This window comes from Amblyomma maculatum, chromosome 9 (assembly GCF_055883805.1).
Source record: "Amblyomma maculatum isolate TAMU_Amacu chromosome 9, ASM5588380v1, whole genome shotgun sequence".
NCBI lineage: Eukaryota > Metazoa > Arthropoda > Arachnida > Ixodida > Ixodidae > Amblyomma > Amblyomma maculatum.
In genome coordinates this window covers 15,641,699-15,660,637 of record NC_139352.1, presented here as the reverse complement: position 1 = coordinate 15,660,637, position 18,939 = coordinate 15,641,699, and the positions used below count along the sequence as shown (strand labels likewise).

The window sequence follows — 18,939 nt, the reverse complement described above, 5'->3', positions numbered from 1 at the left end:
GACGTCATTCAAAAGATAACTTGCAGATACCTAACGCTTACGTCCCTCAGTTCGGCTTTCTCGAGTCTGCGTTGACCCCGTTGAAGGACGAGTTCACCATTTGTCGCGCCCACGAGACGTTCCTGGCAACCATAAGCTGTCTCTGCCTCTTCGTTCTGGGCATACCCATCGCATCGCAGGTAAGCGCAACACAGTGGCATTGACATGCACCAGCCGAGACGCTGCATTTTAGGAGTTCGGATCTGCTGTATAGCATTCGCAAAGCGCGACTCTCACCAATCGTATATATTGAAGGGCTCGGACCACTACGCGGGCTCTGAGGATGATGCCATCGGTTATTTTATTCTCAGTACAGCAGACAGCTGGACCTTTGGGGTCCTCGAGCACCATGGACCAAACTAAATAAAGATGACTATAGACCAAGCCTAAAAATGCTGCCCCATGTGTTAAACTCCGTAAAATTTCCGCACTCCGCACTTACGGACTCGACGTATTTAGAGAAAGAGAGTTATTTGCGGACTGTCTTTTAGACGGGATCAGGGGAGTAACACTCTACAGTTTTGATATAGGATTTGCCAGAGTTGCTCGAAGGTGACGCATAAGCAACCAGGTTGTACGGTGAAGCCATACGTCGTTTTTGCAGATATCGAGCGGCCAGACTGAAAAGCAGTCGAGAAGAGATTACTTTGGCTGTCCTAATCGAAATAAGTCACCGTCCCTGCAACTCGCACACAGCGCGGCTAGTCGCCCAAGCGACGGATGACCCAATGCACCTGGAATGCCTGTTGGGTCGGCTTCACGGTGTTACATGGTTACTTAGCGGCGAAAGAAAAGGAACGCGGGCCTCTGACAAAGCCTATATAGTAACTCTATTACACTCTAGCATGGTATCCTCTAGCATACTTGATCCACCCAAATCATTTAACTTTTTCTCGCACAGTTTCATAAAACACACGCGCGGAAAACTCTTCGCTACGCCAATTTACCTGTAGAATTTTTCAGTCATGCGCAGAACTACATCTGGGACCCTTTTGGATTAAAATTGTATCTAGACATTTCATTCATACTTTCATACTTTCAGTACTCGAACAGAGACTTCATTCTCTTATTATAATGTGTTGACGCTAAAAAAAATCATCCGTGAACAGCACAAAAAAAAAACTATAAGAACCATCTTATAAAATTTCGCAACTAACACAGTAGTCCAAGCCGTAAAAGACAACGATCTCTCTTGGTGTAGAGGGCCGCTAGCTCTACAGCCTCAGTTCCGGCGCTAATTGTGAGGCTTACGGCTTGATTTTACTCGTCGCAGGGAGGTCTGTACATCTTGACGCTGACGGATGAGTTCATCTCCAGCCACCTCATCCCCTGGGTTGGCGTGGCAGAGATGGTCACCCTCGTATTCGGATACGGTGAGTGTTCATCGTTTTGGCAGAGTCGCCAGTTGGTCACTGCTATTCTACATAGAGGCGAATCATTGTACAATTCGGATGAGCTGCACAATAATTTGAATACACTAGTTGATGTTGTCTAATCACGTGGATAATTTTGCGCAAAAGGAACTAAGTACGCGAGCTAGGGAAATTGATGCACTACGTTCGCTACGATGCCGCATTTATCTAGTTTCAGAAGTTACGCGTTCACAGTGATACAACTTTAAGCTAGTGTGTCACATTACATATATAATGAGAAAAGCATCATTCCGCAACGCGCGCAGGAATTTCCCGCATGATGTCCGACATGGAGTTTATGCTGGGTGAACCGCCGAGTGCCATCATGTACATCACCTGGAAATTCGTGCTTCCATCGGCCGTGGCAGTGAGTGACATTTTCACATCTTTCGTGCTGCCTTCCCGTGTCTTAGAGTGTTAACTCTACTCCGCACGTCCAGCGAGCCTGGGATGATGTCGCATTCGGCCCGTGACCTTAACAGCTACGACAGTTGTGTGTACCACGGAATCGCACCTAAAAAAAAAATGTCGCGACACTGTGCCAACAGAAGGCACCACCGATCAGTTCTCATACGTCCGGCTGATGGCGTCACATGTCTATGCACCGACAGGTGACCAGACATGTGGCCCATGATTTTTCGCTCACAATGCCGGCACAGAATTTTCTGGGGAGGGCAGCTTTCAACGCTGAGGCGTTAATATTAGCCATTTGCGCTCTGGATTCGTCCTTTCAATTAATCTTCCAAATGATTCATAAAGCACATGAAAGTAGTTTTCCTCGACCTGCAGTGTATATTGAAGGTATATATTAATTTCGGCACACATACGCCTGGGTATCGTGGCTCAGCACGCATATGTTCAAGTGATTGACATATAAAATAATACGGTGGGGTCTTGTAAGTGAGCGCCTAGATAAACGAGATTCACAGATTAAGTCCTGGCTAAGCAGTGTTACGTTGTTTCTTTGTGCCATGCTGGATGGTTTTTCAATATGCTTTGAAGCCGAGCTTACGAATCGTGCTCTAGTGCTCGTCCTAGTGTGAACCTACTTCTTTGAACCTATTCTTAGTATCATTTTAGAGAGGAGTCATTCATACTTTCGGTGTGGTCATCATCAAGGTTAAAGACCTCAATGGGTCACGCAGCCAATTCACATTCGTTCTGTCATGGGACAGCCATCTCACCCAACTGATAATCATGAGCCCAAGATTGATTATTACATTACTGGCGTTTATCATGAGATGGTGACGTCATTTTGACTCACACAAGCTATCACTGCATAAAGAGGCTGGATACGGACGCTACCAAAAAGCGTCCGTGAAGCCTGCAGCAATGAACTTGCAAACAGTGACCCCAGAGCTCCCATTTCTCGCTGCTGAAAACAAAGAAATGTGCGTCTATTTGGCCGGTAGATGCATATCAGTGACAGTGAATGAGTGATTTTTTAATGCAGTTTACTGCATTTTTCATGGTGTATTCTCACCCCTCCCCACTGCCTCAGGGCAGGTCTGATGGATGGAGGCGGACCATCACTGCCATCTCACGCCAGCCATGTAAATGATGTGAAACGCGCGCGGAACATTTTTGATGTATAGACGAGTTTCATCAATCACAGCAAGCATTTAATTCTTGTTGCCGCAAGGCAGCCCTTGTAATCACAATTTGCCTCACCATTTTGCAATCTTTCCTGCTTTGTTGCTCACACTATCAGGAAGAATTTGTAAGCAATTCAAAGCTAAGTTGAAGGGTTATTGCGGTATTTGGCAGAAATATGATGCGGTGCTAACCTACGCAGCTACATGTCAAATCTTACCAGCCGTTTGTACTTACGTGCACGGCTGTTCTAATTATTATTTAGAGCATAACAATACTACGGTGCGATAAGTCTACTCTTAATTGCAACTTTCACTTGAGCCTTCGACATCGAGCCGCCGGAACGTTCCTCGCGAGCGCTTTTGAGAAGGCCATTGTTCACTTCGTCTTCCTCGTCCCTAGCACTACCCGAGAACACCGAGCAATCGTCCTGAGAGTGGGGATGGCGGCTCTACACTTTGATACCACGTGACTAGACAGAGAGAAGGGGGAGGTGCTTCGCCGGCGCTTGGTTGCTCACCCTCGCAATATTTGAGGTGCATGCCGGTCCGAGGAAGCGATTGATGGAGAGAAGCTGGCATAGAGAAGAAACGCCATTGCGACCGTGTAGCTGTGCTTAGCACTGCTGAGTTAACGCTTGGATAACTAAGATTGACCGGGATAAACCTCAGCAGTTTTTCCCGTCGTGCGAGCATTCTACTTTTCATTGCATTTAGACATTTTTCTCTCTAGTTATAGCAGTTGATTTTTCAGGCTAGTAGTAAGTTCAGAAAATGCACTGATATTGTTTTCTTGACAATATTCATATCAGCAAATCCAAGGAGCGCCACACAAATGTTGATCACTTCCTCTACCGGTACTAGCTTTAGTTGTTGCCGAGTCTATAATCGGAAGTCAGTGGAAAAGCGGGCGCTGTTATTGGTCGGCTTTAACAGCAAAACAGCGATGACAATGTGAAAGTTGGAACCGGCATTTGTTCATATCAGTACGATATAATCTATATGACGCCAGTGAGAGATTGGTTGATTGAGAGTCCTATATTTTGAGGTACAAGGCCGCAGTGGGAGGAAAGAAGACAGCTATCACTTGTCTCTTTTCCATACTTAGGAGAGAGGCTGGAGGGTGACAAAGAATGGGCATTTTGACGTTGACGACAACAGAGAGTGGCAGCAGCAGTACTTATCACGTGCAATATTCTTCCCGCCATGCAGATTATCGCCGTAACGTCAGTGACGAACTTCGAGTGGGTGAAGCTGAAACGGCACGGCGTAGTGTACGAGTTTCCGCAGTGGGCTCAGTACCTGGGTTTCGCTGTCGCCGGCTTCGGCCTGTCCATCATTCCAGCGGTTGCCCTCAAGGAGCTGTGGGCCGCGAAATGGGTGAGAAGGGAAATAATAAGGGAGAGCACGTACGGACAAATGCGGGCTCTTTGTTTCATTGCAAAGCATAGCAACCATTGCTCATCAAATAGACCAATAGTTTTATTACTATATGGACGAGTTAAAGCTAGTTATATGGGGATTTATGGCGCATATCCAACTGTGGCTATCATAATAGGGTTCAAGCATTACTCTCAAACGCGAAAAGGTAACTAGAGTAGGCCGGTGATGTATAACAATTATTTTGTAATTCTGCTCCGTATATGACTATATGATCATGCCAAATCATAGCCCTCACAAGAAGGAAAACCGAGTGTACCCTGGAGCAAATGCAAGAGTGTGAGAAAACCAGCTTGCGCACATGTATGTGTTACGAGTACTACTGTAATGTTTGTGTGTATGATACGGTTGTGGCAGTACTGTTCAGCTGTTCAGGGCATGCCCACTCTTGCTGGATTGGTGCGGACAAGGTACAAATAAACGCGCCAGTCATTTGATGTGCTCGGCAGCCGCAAAGCCTCAAACATTTCTTGCTGCATCTGCAGGCGCTGTAAAAACTGTAACATTTGTGAATCATGAATTCTACTGTGACGTTTGTAGCGAAAGCTACACTACTGTAGATTTTCAAGCCATCGGCGTGGCACCGCGGTACCGTAGCGGGGAGCTGCCAACTTGGGCCTTTCGTTTCATAAGAAACGGTTATGTCAGAATCAGCCTGCCAGGATATGCTGCGGCAGTTAACAATGCCTGTGAACTTGTGAGCAATTAAAGCTAAATGCTTGGTAGGAGCCAAATTTGACAAGTTTTCATTTATTTCTTAGCGTATCGCTATACAACCGAGGCTAATATATGGCCGACTCGGCATCTCGTCGCAGGATTTCTGGAAGGCAGTTAGCCCCCGTGAAAACTGGGGTCCCAGGAGCTTCGAGGACCGACGCCGCTACCGGCTCTTCTTGGTCAAGAAGGGTTTCATGAAGGCAGAAGAAGCTGAGAGGCTGAACGAGCAAGAAAGACCGCAGCGCGAAATCGAACTCATGTACAGGGTCATTGAAGAAGCTAAGGAGGCTGCGGCAAACAAGATGGACAAGCCTGTGTTCGACGCAGCTGCTGGCGAGGGCAAGCTGGAGACGAAACCGGAGGCCAAGGCTGTGCCCAAAGCCGAGCCTCCAAAGGCTGAATGAGATTTATAGGCGGTGGCTGCACGTCAAGTCGACACGGCCGATTGCCAAGTCTAAGCAGTCACGTAATCTCCAAGTATATGCGAATAAAGCCGAAAGTGTTGTAAAATCGTTTTATTTTGCTATGGAATATCAGCTGGCGGAACACTCAGAACTGATGTCATGCATATAGAAACTGTCTCACATAACTTGAACCAAGGTTTTATAAGTGAAGGGCACTACGGGCGCGAATTGAGCCAAATACTTAACGTTTGCTGTAGCCTGGAGCTATGGTATCTTTATTTTCCCCTAAACCAACTGATTAGTTATGTTTAATCATCCTTTAAGCGTTGTATGTAGGTCCCGAACGCAAAGTTGTAGAGAACCGTCAAAAATCTATCGATAAATTGTTTTCTGCACGATACATCTCGTGGTCCTTTCCTCCATGTTCAAAAGTACCGAAGCTCATATGCGGCAACAACCTCACATTTATTGTTCATGAAAATAAAAAGACTACCACGTGGCAGGGCGCTTTCTCTACGTCATTGAGCTTCTCTCAAGCGTGCGATGAATGAACAAAGTCAGCTGCAGCGAGTCTGTGGCCAGTGACAGGGCGCTATGCCTGATATAGGTATCTAGGCGTGCATGACGGCTCAAGATCTTTGCTGCTGGCTGAGCGCTGCCGAGGCATTAAAGGAGCCCAGGGCTATATTAAAAAGAAAAATGCAGAATTTTGATTATGCTTGAAAAAAGGAAAACGCGAACCACGTGGGAACGATGGAAGGCGATAAGAGTGCTATACAATTTTGCCTTTATATACAAATAATCTTGCACAATTTCTAATTGAATAATGATAAAGTTTAAACCAGAGCTGCCGAATAGCAATGGATAAATCACAAATGTACAAAAGAGTAATGGTTTGGTTTGTAGAGTTTAACGTCCCAAAGCGACTCAGGCCGTAGTGAAGGATTCTGGAAATTTCGGTCACCTAGGGTTCTTTAACGTGCGCTGACATCGCACAGCACACGAGCACATTGCTTTTCGCCTCCCCCTAAAAACGGCCGCCGAGGCCGGAATTCGATCCCGCGTCCTTGGGAACAGTAATCGAGCGCCGTAACCACTACGCCACCTCCGTTTTTTTCTCTATTGCATAATTATCAGATTTTACACGTAAAGAACATTACTCCACACACACACACAGAATATTACGCGACAAATACACAAAATGGGTTAAAACCATGCGATTTGGGCTGTGTGATTCATTACAAATCTGTCATTTGCAGCAGCACTTCCACTCTCGGAAGACACTCAGGCACTTCGTCTTGTGTGTTGAGAACTTCAATAACACTCGCAACGGCTTCGCGAAAATACTGCCGTATTTTCCTAGCATCAACGTCTGCATGCCTGAAAGCCATTCTGGATCGCCAGATACTGTGCAGGCCCAATAACATGATCATGTCCAGCGGTAGCCCATGATCATGCTGTGTTATCTCCCTAATATCGTCAACTCCCTTACCTACCCTTTCCACCACTCCTGCAGCTTCACCATTTAGGACATCGTTTAGCCCCGCGGCTACTATCACCATATAGCGCTCTGCGGAATTTTTCAACAGCCTATTTTTACTCTCTTTCAGCAGTACCCTCATTGTCATACCGGGAAGGTTCCAACTCACACTCGCTTATCACCCTTTACACGTTCCAAGATATCTCGCTTGCACCTGCTCATGTTAGAATCTCCGGCGATAAGCACCTGGGCCTTCTCTCCCTTTCCCAACTGTTGGCTCCTGCTTTCGGTTATCTGTGTCCTTCTCTCTGGGATTTTCTTCTTCCTTTTTTTTTTTTTCGACTTCTTAGTAGCTGCTTCTAAATAACTCTGTGGGTACGGATCCGCCTGACCTACTTTGCTTATGCCTTCCATGCCAGTGCTGGTCCCAGCCACGTGGCCCGCACTGGAATGTCCGTCCTCGTTGCTTCCAAGGAGAAAGTCGGCATTTTTTTTTTTTTTCATTTGAGGAAGCTCTTCTAGCAGTTTCTGATTTTCTTCCCTTAACAAACCACCTTCATTTTCTAAATCATCCACACGAGACACTAAACTGCCCTTTTCTCGTTCAAATCTATTTAGGCGCGCACTCAGCACGCAACACCGACACAAAAAGTCACCGCCTTCCGCTTCATCTACAGAGTCAAAACGCGTTTCCTTGAGATTAACCTGCGCGTCACATTGAGTACACTTTACCTTCTTTTGATTGCACATCTTGAGCATGTATCAACTGAACTATTTCTACTACGAATTCTCAGAATATACAAACTGCAAAAGGAAGACACAAAAGCGACTAGCAAACACGAGTTAAAATAAATTCTGTGAATGACAATAGCCCAAAAAAAAAGAACATTTATCTAACTAAAATAGTTAAAGAATATCGCCGAGAAAACCTAGCTGCCGGCACGAAAAACCCGGCCGCTAGGACAAAGAGCTAAAATCTATTCTTTAGGCTGCACCTAACCTAACTAGCTGAAAACGAAATAAAGTTAATAAAAGAAAGAACTCATCTATTTGACGCTTTCGGAAGCTCCCGCTGTCACCATTCCGTCCGTTTCCGGTAGCCACGTGCAATCGGAGGAGCGATGGAACGCGCGTCCGCACCACACGGCTGTCAGCTGTCAACTCGCGGAATGCAAGCAGCGCCGCTCGGCGGCGTTGGAGTGCACCATATCATAGCTGACGGCAAATGGGTGACGTCACACTCTCTGTATCTGTCACTCGCGGATTCCCGCTATCGTCCTCACGGAGACTAGCGGAATTATGAAGAGCGCTTCACGACCCGCGGGGCGTGGCACAGCGGTAAAGCACTGAGCTGGGGATCATGTAGACTATTTTTTTTTTTTTAATGAAGAGTCGCACACCTCTTAAGCGTTGCTAGGCAACGCTGGCAGAGCTTGGAGAGCGGGCTGCGCAGCTGGCCTTGGCTGTGACGTCACTCGGTTTCGCGCATGCGCAGAACTGGCAAATCTGTGCACCGGCTCACGCGAAGTTCGGCTCTGACCCTCCTGGTGAAGCCTTTCGCTTCAAAAGATGGCGCGTGGAGAACGTGGTGGGGAGAAAAGGAAGAGAGAGGTCGGTGACCGAATGTTGTTCTGGGTGCGGTTGCTGGAGATCCAAGTTCACAGACCTGGTCCTCTGCCACAGACGTCCGCGCTTCAAGACCTGGACCAAGCATCATCTACGGCCTGAGCTACCAGAGTCAGGAGCAGTTGTTCTCTTGCGCCTCCCATAGCTTTTAGCTGTACTGACGTGGCCACCACCCCGGTGACCGAACACAGGCTGCCCGCGTCCCCACTGAGGCTTCTCCGGATGTCTGAGTTAGGCGAACGAGTGGCGTAACTGTAGGGCCCATGCTGCTGCGCCGAGGCTTGCTGTGGACATCATCGTCAACCACCTCCATTCTGCCAGCAGCCGAAACCACCGACTATACGCCGACGCCCAGCCGCCCCTCTTCGCCGGACGCACCACCATTCACAAGGCTAAGCACAGGCCAGGAAAATCTGAGGGGACCTTTCTTTTCTTTTTATACTGTGTTATCTGCTTTCCTTTTCCCGTGCTTGTTTTTCACAAGCCGCAGCGTCTTGTGTTAATCATACCACGATACAGTTTGGAATGCTTTACCTGTAATCCTCATACCTCACAAGGAAGTAACGCTAGTAAAACCCTCATGCCAACAGGCGATTTTAATTTACCAAGTGCCGAATTGATGAACCTAATACTTTAACGAAAAGAAATAATTATGAAAAGCTTCAGGACAAAACTTTTTTTTTTTTTTTTTTGCTGTTTGAAGTAGTGAATGAGCCAACGTGTACAAGCTATTTCAGCACTGGATCTATAATTTGTATCTATAGTTTTCTCCAGCTTGAAAGTAATCAGTAAAACTGAATTTCAATAATAAATTGCTTTTTCTCGCTTTTCCCCACCTGAGCAACAATACTTATCGCAATGAAAGCAACTTTTAATCGCTTCCAAAGACAAAAGAAGGGCAAATGATGTAGCATGCTCGATTGCCTAGAAACAATTATTGATCGCTTTGCTTAAGCAGAGTCTCTTGGTGTAAATATTCTGCAGCTAGAGGAGCAATAACACAATGCGAGAAATATTTCTACCCACAAGTATAAAACAAGAAGGAAGACTCCGTGCATAGCACCGATCATCAGTTATCTGAAATGAAGATCGCAGCGAATATGTTCAAGGATGGGAAAGTCGGGCTAAGATATGTCAACTCGCGGGCGAACAAAAACTGGGAATAAAAGAAGCCCGGGAAATGCCCTTTTCGACAAACTTATCAAATTTTATCACTCGTGATCCTTTAGAGTTGTGGTTATATATATCGAACCCTAACCCCTGTATAAGAAGTGGAAGTAGATTTTGTATGGTAGAGACAAACCTCCTTATCGATTTTTTTTTTTTCAATCTATATTTTCAGTCTGTAGTTGATCGCTAGCTTTCCACGAGATCTATGACAAGTGACCCACAATTAATAACTCGGGATATTGTGACTACCATAATTGGTATTGTTAACTTGCTTTTGCAGATAAATGTAAAAAAAAAAAAAAAACTCCCTGTCCGGACATCTCAAATAAATTTCTTAATCAATACGCGGAACAGCTCCGTCGTGTTTGCAAAAAATGATTACACATTCCCTTGAATAAGGTGTTCTTCCGATAGGCTATATACCGAGGTTATTCCGGCCCATTAAAGCACTGACCCAATTCCCTTCCAGCTACAAGGTAATTGAGCACTTCATCAATAAATACATCACAAATACATTGACAAAAAAGAAAATCAGCCAATTTGCGCAAGAAAACACGACTTTGGAAAGGGTTGCCAACAATTATGCAGGAAATAGCAGCCTTTTTTTCACAAGGGAGTGATTTCATTATGCAAGCCCAAGAATAATCAAACACTTCACTCGTCTGAGATGCATCGAAATCAATCCGTACCAAACGCCATCAGGTCTCTATCTATCAATACGGTGATCTGACACCTACATTAACCCGGAAGTAATACCCCGAATGGTCTCTTGACTAAAAGGTCCCTCCCAATACGTCGACATTGATCAGTAAGCGTATACTATTGGGCCCCTCACGGATTCGTCTAGGGACCGGTCCTATACATGTTAAATACCAAGGATATTTATGCCGCCGCCAATGCGCTCACTGGGCACTTCTGGAAATGGCAGTGGAACAGTCTTGGCGTCAGACGTAAAGGTGGTGGTCTGCACATATATACAGACCATCACCTCTCCTGCGTTACATGTTTAGCCCTATAAGAAGCACACTCCATTTTCCGGGAATACATCACCGTGAGCCGCATCAAACGCCGTCAGGTATCTACTCTCATTGGGGAGACCTGCGCAATACGCCAGCTCCAGATTTTCACTTGATAAGAACTGCCGCACACAGCAGCTAGGATAGGCGAAGCTTTGTCATCACTGGGCATTTTCAGCCCGTCAAAGGACCGCGCACCAAAGTTATTTTTATTTTGAATCCAAGGCAAATCAAACAAACAGACGGATTGCCTTATAGGCAGTGCAGGTTTCTAATATATGCAGAAAATTCGTTATTTACTGACGGTAGGGAGAGCGAATCATGCACTCACTGGAGGGACCTTATACAGATGTGCTTCCCCACAAAGTAGTGAGACGCGCAAGAGCAGTCAGAGACAATGCTGAGCGTAAAACCTAATGTAGGACCTCTAGCTAACTTTCCGCACAAAACACATACATCACTCGAAGAGCACCCAGAACGTGTGGCTGCTGTACATACAAGACATAGTTGAAAAATAGGGCCAGTCAAAGAAGCAAGACACTGTGGTGATTGGAATGAGGCAAATTTATTAGGAACGAAAAATGTCTTATAAAATCTGCTAAAAAATTGGCAGTGACTCAGCTCTGCTATGCCAGAATATACGTAGCGAAAGGTACGTTTCCCTGGCTGAGCTTGTTGTGGTCATGTATGTTTAGCAATGAGAGATATTGGGTATACACATCTTTTATTTATTTTGGTTGACAGAGTCGAAGACTGCCCGATTATATGTGAAGTAGCATATGGCTATCTCAATGTTTGTTTATACAGTATTACGAATTGGCAGAGTCTTCAAACGCAGTTTCATACATTGGATTACTGACCGGTGTCAAGTCCATTTGGTGCCACAGATTCTCGCACACACGTCCATTGGGTGCCACAGTCTCTCGCACAGCACACACTACACATGTGTCCAAACGAAGTGTTCACGAAGTCTGCTTCAAATGTCCGGGTCGCAGACGCACTTTCGGAAACTCGAATGGAGTGATCAGTCACACAACGTGGCTTCAGAACCCCTTCTCGTTAGTTGCCGTTGACTGAACTCTTCCGTAGGCCCGACCTTGGCGCTTATGCCCCTTCTATTACGCTCGGCAGTCTGGCATCACCATTTGGCAAGGTGTTCCTCTCTTTGCTCGAGGGTCTCCGCTGCCCTCCTCACCTTCTTACCCTCATTCTCTTTTTTCTGCTGCTATTGGGCGCTTTTTACGCTCTGGCGCCGGCTGCGTTTCGATGAAGGCGAAACGGAGAGACGCTCGTGGGCTGTGCGATGCGAGTGCACGTTAAAGATCCCCAGGTGGTCGAAATTACTCCGCCGCCCTTCGCCAGGGCTCCTCCTTCTCTCTTTCCCCTTTCTCTCCCACCTTCCTCCCTTCCATTACAGAGCGGTTCAAGTGTCCCCAGAGCAAGTGTGACAGATAATGCGCCTTTCCTTCCCTGCGAATGCCGGATGACGAGGCGCGCCGCTCTTCTCTGATGTCATTCCAGATGGCGAGGCAGCGGCTGCTAGGCGATGGCACAAGGAGCGGTGCGACTACTCCCGGCCACCGCCACAGCGAAAATTCGGCTTTGCGACCAATGCAGATATCGGCATCAAAATGCATTGCCGTCAAATTAGGTGGTGGAGAGTTAAAAAGCCGGGGGATTGAGATGAGATGAGAACTATTGCCCCTCGAAAGTCAAGATCCCGTCGGCCATCTGGCGCATTTTCGATATCTTGGTTTCCGACAGGCACGCGACACCGTGGTAGCCCTCAGACTTGTGCTTTTTGTATGGAGCCTGAAAAAGAACAAAGTATGAGATTCCGATTCCAGTGTTACGACAATTTACGGACACCTGTAAGAAGATGGCTGCATAAATATTCGAGAATGGAATAGGTGCTTGGTAACTTCCAGTTACAATAAACTTAAAATGCGTACGACCTGCGAAACGGAATTACATTAAACATGTCGACTAGCAAGGCGCTTTTAACTTAATATATGCGTTACGGGAAGTATTAAGAAATGTATTTTTCGGCAATAAAATGTTTTTGTTCTCTATGGTGCGAAAGCAAGGCCACACACTTAAACACATTGTATATTTTGCGTAACCTAATGGCAAATTGACACTCAAACGCCATTGTTTTCAACTGACGTAAAAGGAGGACTTACGAAGTTCGTGACTCTGGGTGCCTCGAGGAGAAGGGTAGCCATCCGTTCGAGCAGCGGGCGCAGGTATTCTATCCTACTACGGCTGTAGTAAGCTGTCTGTCGTGTCGGACTGCGAAAAAAAAAGAATTATTTTCACTCTCAACCTGTACATGGCTTCAGACTTCCATATAATTCACTTGGTGTAAAAAAATATAAGGACTCAAAATAATTATTTAAGCTTTAATATCAGATAAGAATTCGCAGCAAACTATCCTGCTTGTAAATAAACCCCATCGTTCGTAAGACAGCATTGAATCAGGGCTATCCTGGTAAGAATAACTATTTTCTCAAGGCTGAGGGTGATAAAACTTTATTCACAATAAGTGGGAGGTATAGGGGAAGTCAGCTAGCGTGCCGCGGGCCATGGAGACTTTTGGCAACGCCGGCCCATTAGACGGCCTTGAACTGAATGCCAGGGTCATCGCTGGACCTTAGCTTGTCCCAAGCTTCGTTAGAGGGATCAGGCAAGACTTCTGAGGGAGGCTTATGGGCTGTGCACGGTTTTTGCGTTGAGAAAGACAAGTTCGAACTATTTTCTCAAGAAATATTATAACGAAATTTCTCAGCAAACCATAGAAACAATTTCAATACGCATATGATATGTTTGCTAAAGAAAACTGTAATATATTTTTGCTACATATAAGAGACGAAGGCTACACTGAAAGAAATATATAGTGAAAGGGGCGCCTTTATTATGATGCCAGCGTAAAATGTCTAAACACTGTACAATCACAGCGTGATTTGTAGTGACCAATAAAGTGTCCGTAACCCTGACCTGCATTTTTTTGCATGATATGCAAGCATTCACCTCGCTTTTTGTTTCAGGTCGTACTAAAACTAGAAAAAAGGGCCACCAAGACATCGCAAGGTAGAACGGAAATGCTTACCAGTATCCTGCTCTACCAGAAAGCTGCAGCGCACAGTAGACAGCTGCAGAAGCCTTTGACGAAGGGCTAACCCGGGTCATGGCGTAGTCCACCAGGCAAAGCTCCAGGATGTACCTGGCTGTTAGCTCTTCCTCTCTGGTGGCCTAGATAGAGAAGAGAAACGGTATACAGGGGATGATTATATTAGAAATTTTTCTCTTTAAAACAGATATCATTTCTCTAAACTTGTCTTGAGACAGACCCTTAAGCCGAATGAACGCCATGGACGAAAAGCTTGAGGTAGCAATCTAATTCCGAACTCTCGTATAGACACCTTCAAGGGTGAAAAGCACCAAGACTCCTCAAGAGCGAAAAATGTTGCCAATTTATTACGAGGCGTCAAGTTACAAGTAAACAATGCACGACGATTCAAACTCAAACCAATTAGCCGCGAAACTTAACGAACTTGAACTTATCTGAAAAGGCATCTGCTCAGTCAGTGCACGAGGAATGGTGCACATCTCGTATATTCTAGACAAATAAGATGCATAAATTCGGACTAACGAGTAATTATATATCTTTATGTCACTCAATAAAAAATTAACTTAAAGACGGAATTGAACAATTCCGATTTTAAAGCTAGCTTGATGGAAAAATGAAACAAGACTGTAAAAATGTTGCAAGTAAATGGCCTTCTTAAAAGCTACGATATGACGACGAACAGGTTTCACCCTCTACGACTGATTTCGCAAAATAAAACGAAGCACCTCAGACTATTTTAAGTGATTTCAGATTCTATGCCACAGCACAATTTACTTCCTGGTGGCATCAACAGCCCTTTTTGATGTAGAGGGATAAAGTTGCAATCAAGTGGGAGAACAATTTTAAATTTTTTTTTTCAGCGATAACTATCTCGTTTACCAAAGGACAGGAGTGAACACACCCAGAAACTTACATTATTTTCAGTGTTAGTTATAACAGTGTTAAGGAGTGGTTGTATACTTCTATTTAGGTAAATATCAGACGGCGTGTCGAGTTGGACAGACTTTCAAGCATCTCCAAGGTGTAATGACATTGTGCCCAGTTTCTACCAAATGAAGTGCAACAGTGGTATCCGTAATTACTGCATGTCAAAAGGATTCCTCGTTTTAACTAAAACACGCCGCCTCAAATCGGAACACAATTCTTTCGGTCACATCGCCATCGATTAATGGTAAAATGAAGAAAATTGCGAATTGAAAATGCAGGAAACAGCGTACCGCTGCTAATCTAAACCGCTCAGCATCACTGATACCAGCATGCCAATGAGACATGATATACTCCAAATTTCGCATGCTAGCTTTAAACAGGTATTTTCCATAACACAAAGAGAATCCTAACCGGCGAGGCGAATGACACGCAGCCGTGTACTGGTGTAAGCTTCTATCTGCTCTCTTGCCAGATATCGTTCAACATCCCTCACTATTCTTACTTTCATTGGAAGGCAACCGCAAGAAAGACATGCACAAACCTCGACATCTCTGCACTCGGAGCGCAGGGTCTGCTCGGGTACATGCTGGGGCAAGACACATGCGACGTCCGCGAGCATCTCACTCTCCATCTGTTTCACAGCTGGCTCCATGATGGCCAAATTCGGAGCATTGAAGGTGTAGAACCAAAATCGCCATTCCGAGCACTTGATCTTCATCATGTGACTAGCTGCAACATAGAGGGCTGTGGCCGGCAAGAACTGCATCTTGCGCTCGTCGACAACGTGCGTCTGCAAAAGAACAAAAAAAATCTTTGAGAGGTGGACAAACAAAAACATTATTGCGCAATGTTCAATGACATATACCTGAAAAGTATGCACACGCACATTGGCTCTTCCGACACACTTTTACTGAAGGCGACTTGAGCGCTACAAATGAATATTTAACTCATGAAATGATTGGAAACAAGGAGATACAGCACGCATACGACTGCCAAAAAACGACCACACGCGTAGGGAAATATTATTGAACTTGCTCGTTTAATACTGTAAAGAAGAAAATTAAGTATTCATGATGATGGCCGTTCGGCACGCTGAAAAAAATATGACGCAACCGGTATTTAACAAAGAGAGATCATGTTGATCGTGTTCTGCGTCAGTAATTGATCTTTATCAGCAAAACAAAAGATAAAATTTCAGATATCGCAAACTATCAGAATGAAGAAAGTGCAGACTATATTAGTGGTGATTTTTTTTTTTTCCTCAATGGGTTTTCAGGTACATATTTTATTTTTTAAACATGTTAGTGAAATTTGTGAGTTTTTTCATAACGCCTGAAGATCACGATAGCCGAAACTGTCTAAATCTAAAAATTCCGGCCAAAACCGAGACACGTGAGGAAAGGCAACATAACCGAGCACGTCTCTCTCCACCGTCCAAAACCGTATTTTCGTGCAATTTTTGTGATGAAAATTCAACCGGTAATACTAAATGCATTTTGTTTTTCTTTTTTTTCATCTTTTCCTTTTCTTTTCAAAGGTTCAAGTGATATTATACGCTAAAATGCTAGCGCACGCGCGCACTTTTGTAAACACCTAATAGTCGATGCGGCCAAAACTTTTTATATATAACTCACACAGAAGCACGCAAAATTTCTATATGGGACATTGTGAAATGCAAGTCCTTCAAGGAAAACAAAGCATATGTGCATATTCCTTTACCACTTTAGTGAAGCTTAAATTTATTATATTACAAAAAATACTGCGTGTTTAATTTTCATTTTATGAAAGCTACGCGTCGGTTCACACTACGCCGCATGTACAATTTTACAACACATTTCAATTTTTCTTTAGGCACCCTTTTGCAATAAAACATTCCAAATGATGTGGCAAGACATTTTCTTACCTGCAGATAGTGGTCCATGTGAGCGACTGCCTGGAACAGCGTACCCGGATCGAGATCCATGGAGCTGTGGGTATCAATTATCCAATTGACACCTTCAGCACGTGCAATCGGATCTACTTCTTGCGAGGCCATGAAAGCGTGGTGGGTGGAAGATGCCATCTGCAGTAAATCGAAATAAAAGTGAATGTTTTGGAGCACAAATTACAATCAACAGATTTTTCTCGAGCAGCGGCACATATTAAACGAGCAATGCTCTGCTTGGTTTAATTTCTCCAGAGCGGTGCAGTTGTGAAGGAAAGTTATTAGAGAGTTTTAGTTTACCCTGATCCGCCACCGCGTGCAGCCCTGCGCATGCCCAGATCTCCTTGACGCCGATAGATGGCGCCCCATACTGGACGTCGCTAGTGTTCCTGTATATGCTGCGGGAGCATATACAGGAACACTAGACGTCGCTAAAACCCCTCTATCTTCAGACGTCGCCATCAGAGAGCCGTCGGACGATTAGCACTAGGTGCCCATGGCAAAACCACAAATGAAGCGGTACAGGGAGATATGGGCTGGGCATCTTTCGAAGTACGGGAAGCTCAGAGTAAAATATTATATGAGGAACGCCTGAGGAAATTGGACAGTAACAGATAGGCAACTAAAGTATTTAAATACCTATACCTAAACAGCGTTGATTCACAATGGAGGAAACGAAATAGGAAACTAACCAGTAAGTATGCTGGTCTTAAGGACAAAGAAATAAAGGGCGTTAAGTAACAGGTGAAAAACACAGGAGGTAAAAATTGGATAAATTCGATGGGAAAAAAAAGAGAGTGTGGAATTACGCCGAAAGTTTAAAAGGCAGATCAGGAAGGAAGATTTCTTTGATAACTCAAGAGGCAGTGCCCTACTTTTTGGAGCTATATCAGGGTGCCTTAGAACACGCAGCAACAAAAAGAAATGTAACAATGAAGATGGCGCATGTGCTGTATGTGGTAACTCCAGTGAAACAATTGACCATGTTATACTCGAATGTAATGGTATCCATTCGGAAGTCGATGCAGGCTTAGTCACTCTGCCTGAAGCTCTGGGGTTTAGAGATAACAGTGGCCGGGTGAATAAACCGGCGGTGGAAGCTACCAAAAAGCGACCGGAAGATTGGTGGCTTTAAAGCAGAAAAGGGACATAATATTAATAATGTGAAAACAAATTTCAATAAATAGACTGATGGTATAGGTAACCAAGACAATAATTAAGATATAGGGAGAAAAATGAGCATGATAGCTACTGCTACCACACCGTTTCAAAGGGGACGCTCCTATATTATCCATCTATCCACCGGAACATAGACCTGCGTATCGGAACCAATCAGCTTGCGCACCCCACCCACGCGCGGTAGAGGGTCACGGTAAGCTAAATATCTCTATTAACGCTCTACTCCTGAAAGGCCCTCTGTATAAAGGTACATCCGGCGATAGTTCCGGCCCTGTTATCAATGCTCCCTGGGACGAAATGACTACCGTGCTTTCAAAAGTTATGTCGTCGTGCCAGTTCATTGGCCTTCGCTGTAAGGCCTCCCTGGCTGGTGCCAGAAATATTCGCCGAACTGCATTGTGCGCCTTCGGGCAGCGAATTGGGAGACGCAGAGAGACAAGCCTCCGACAGTCGGAGACTGCGTATTTCGACTAATGACCCGTCCGGTGCATAGTGCTATTGCACCTCGAGATAGAGCAGGGTCGCCACCTTGCGACGCTGCGGCGAACCCTACGAAGTGTGGATGCGGTTTCGCGTAGTGTGCCAGCAAGCAGCAACGTTCGCGCGTCCGGAATGTAAAAGCATGTTTTTTATTTGTTTCCCGGTTCAGGTGCGCTTTTGCTTACCTATCTGCCTCTTCTAAAATCAATGTAAATAGGTTATCACCCCATGCTCCATTAAAGAAAAAATTTGTCCATATCGAGTATGTCATGCTGGATAAGCACATCATCTGGCTGTCTTCGGCGCTAGAGGTCCTTTTTGAGCGCGGCGTCTAAAACGAGGCGATGCTGTCGTTTTTTTTTTTTTTTTTTTGGGGGGGGGGGGGTGACGAAGGCTTCTGCGT

General features: G+C 45.1%; 1 protein-coding gene across 1 annotated transcript in view; it reads left to right on the top strand.

The window, feature by feature from the left end:
- Positions 1-5,604, top strand: part of LOC146178422 (sodium- and chloride-dependent glycine transporter 1-like) — a 39,145-nt gene extending 33,541 nt beyond the window's left edge. Inside the window, exons 11-15 of the mRNA XM_084579965.1 lie at positions 51-179; positions 1,313-1,412; positions 1,718-1,818; positions 4,256-4,423; positions 5,299-5,604. Of these exons, the coding sequence (XP_084436091.1) occupies positions 51-179; positions 1,313-1,412; positions 1,718-1,818; positions 4,256-4,423; positions 5,299-5,604 (804 nt within the window). The remainder of the gene's footprint in view (positions 1-50; positions 180-1,312; positions 1,413-1,717; positions 1,819-4,255; positions 4,424-5,298) is intronic.
- The last annotated feature ends 13,335 nt before the right edge of the window (positions 5,605-18,939 follow it).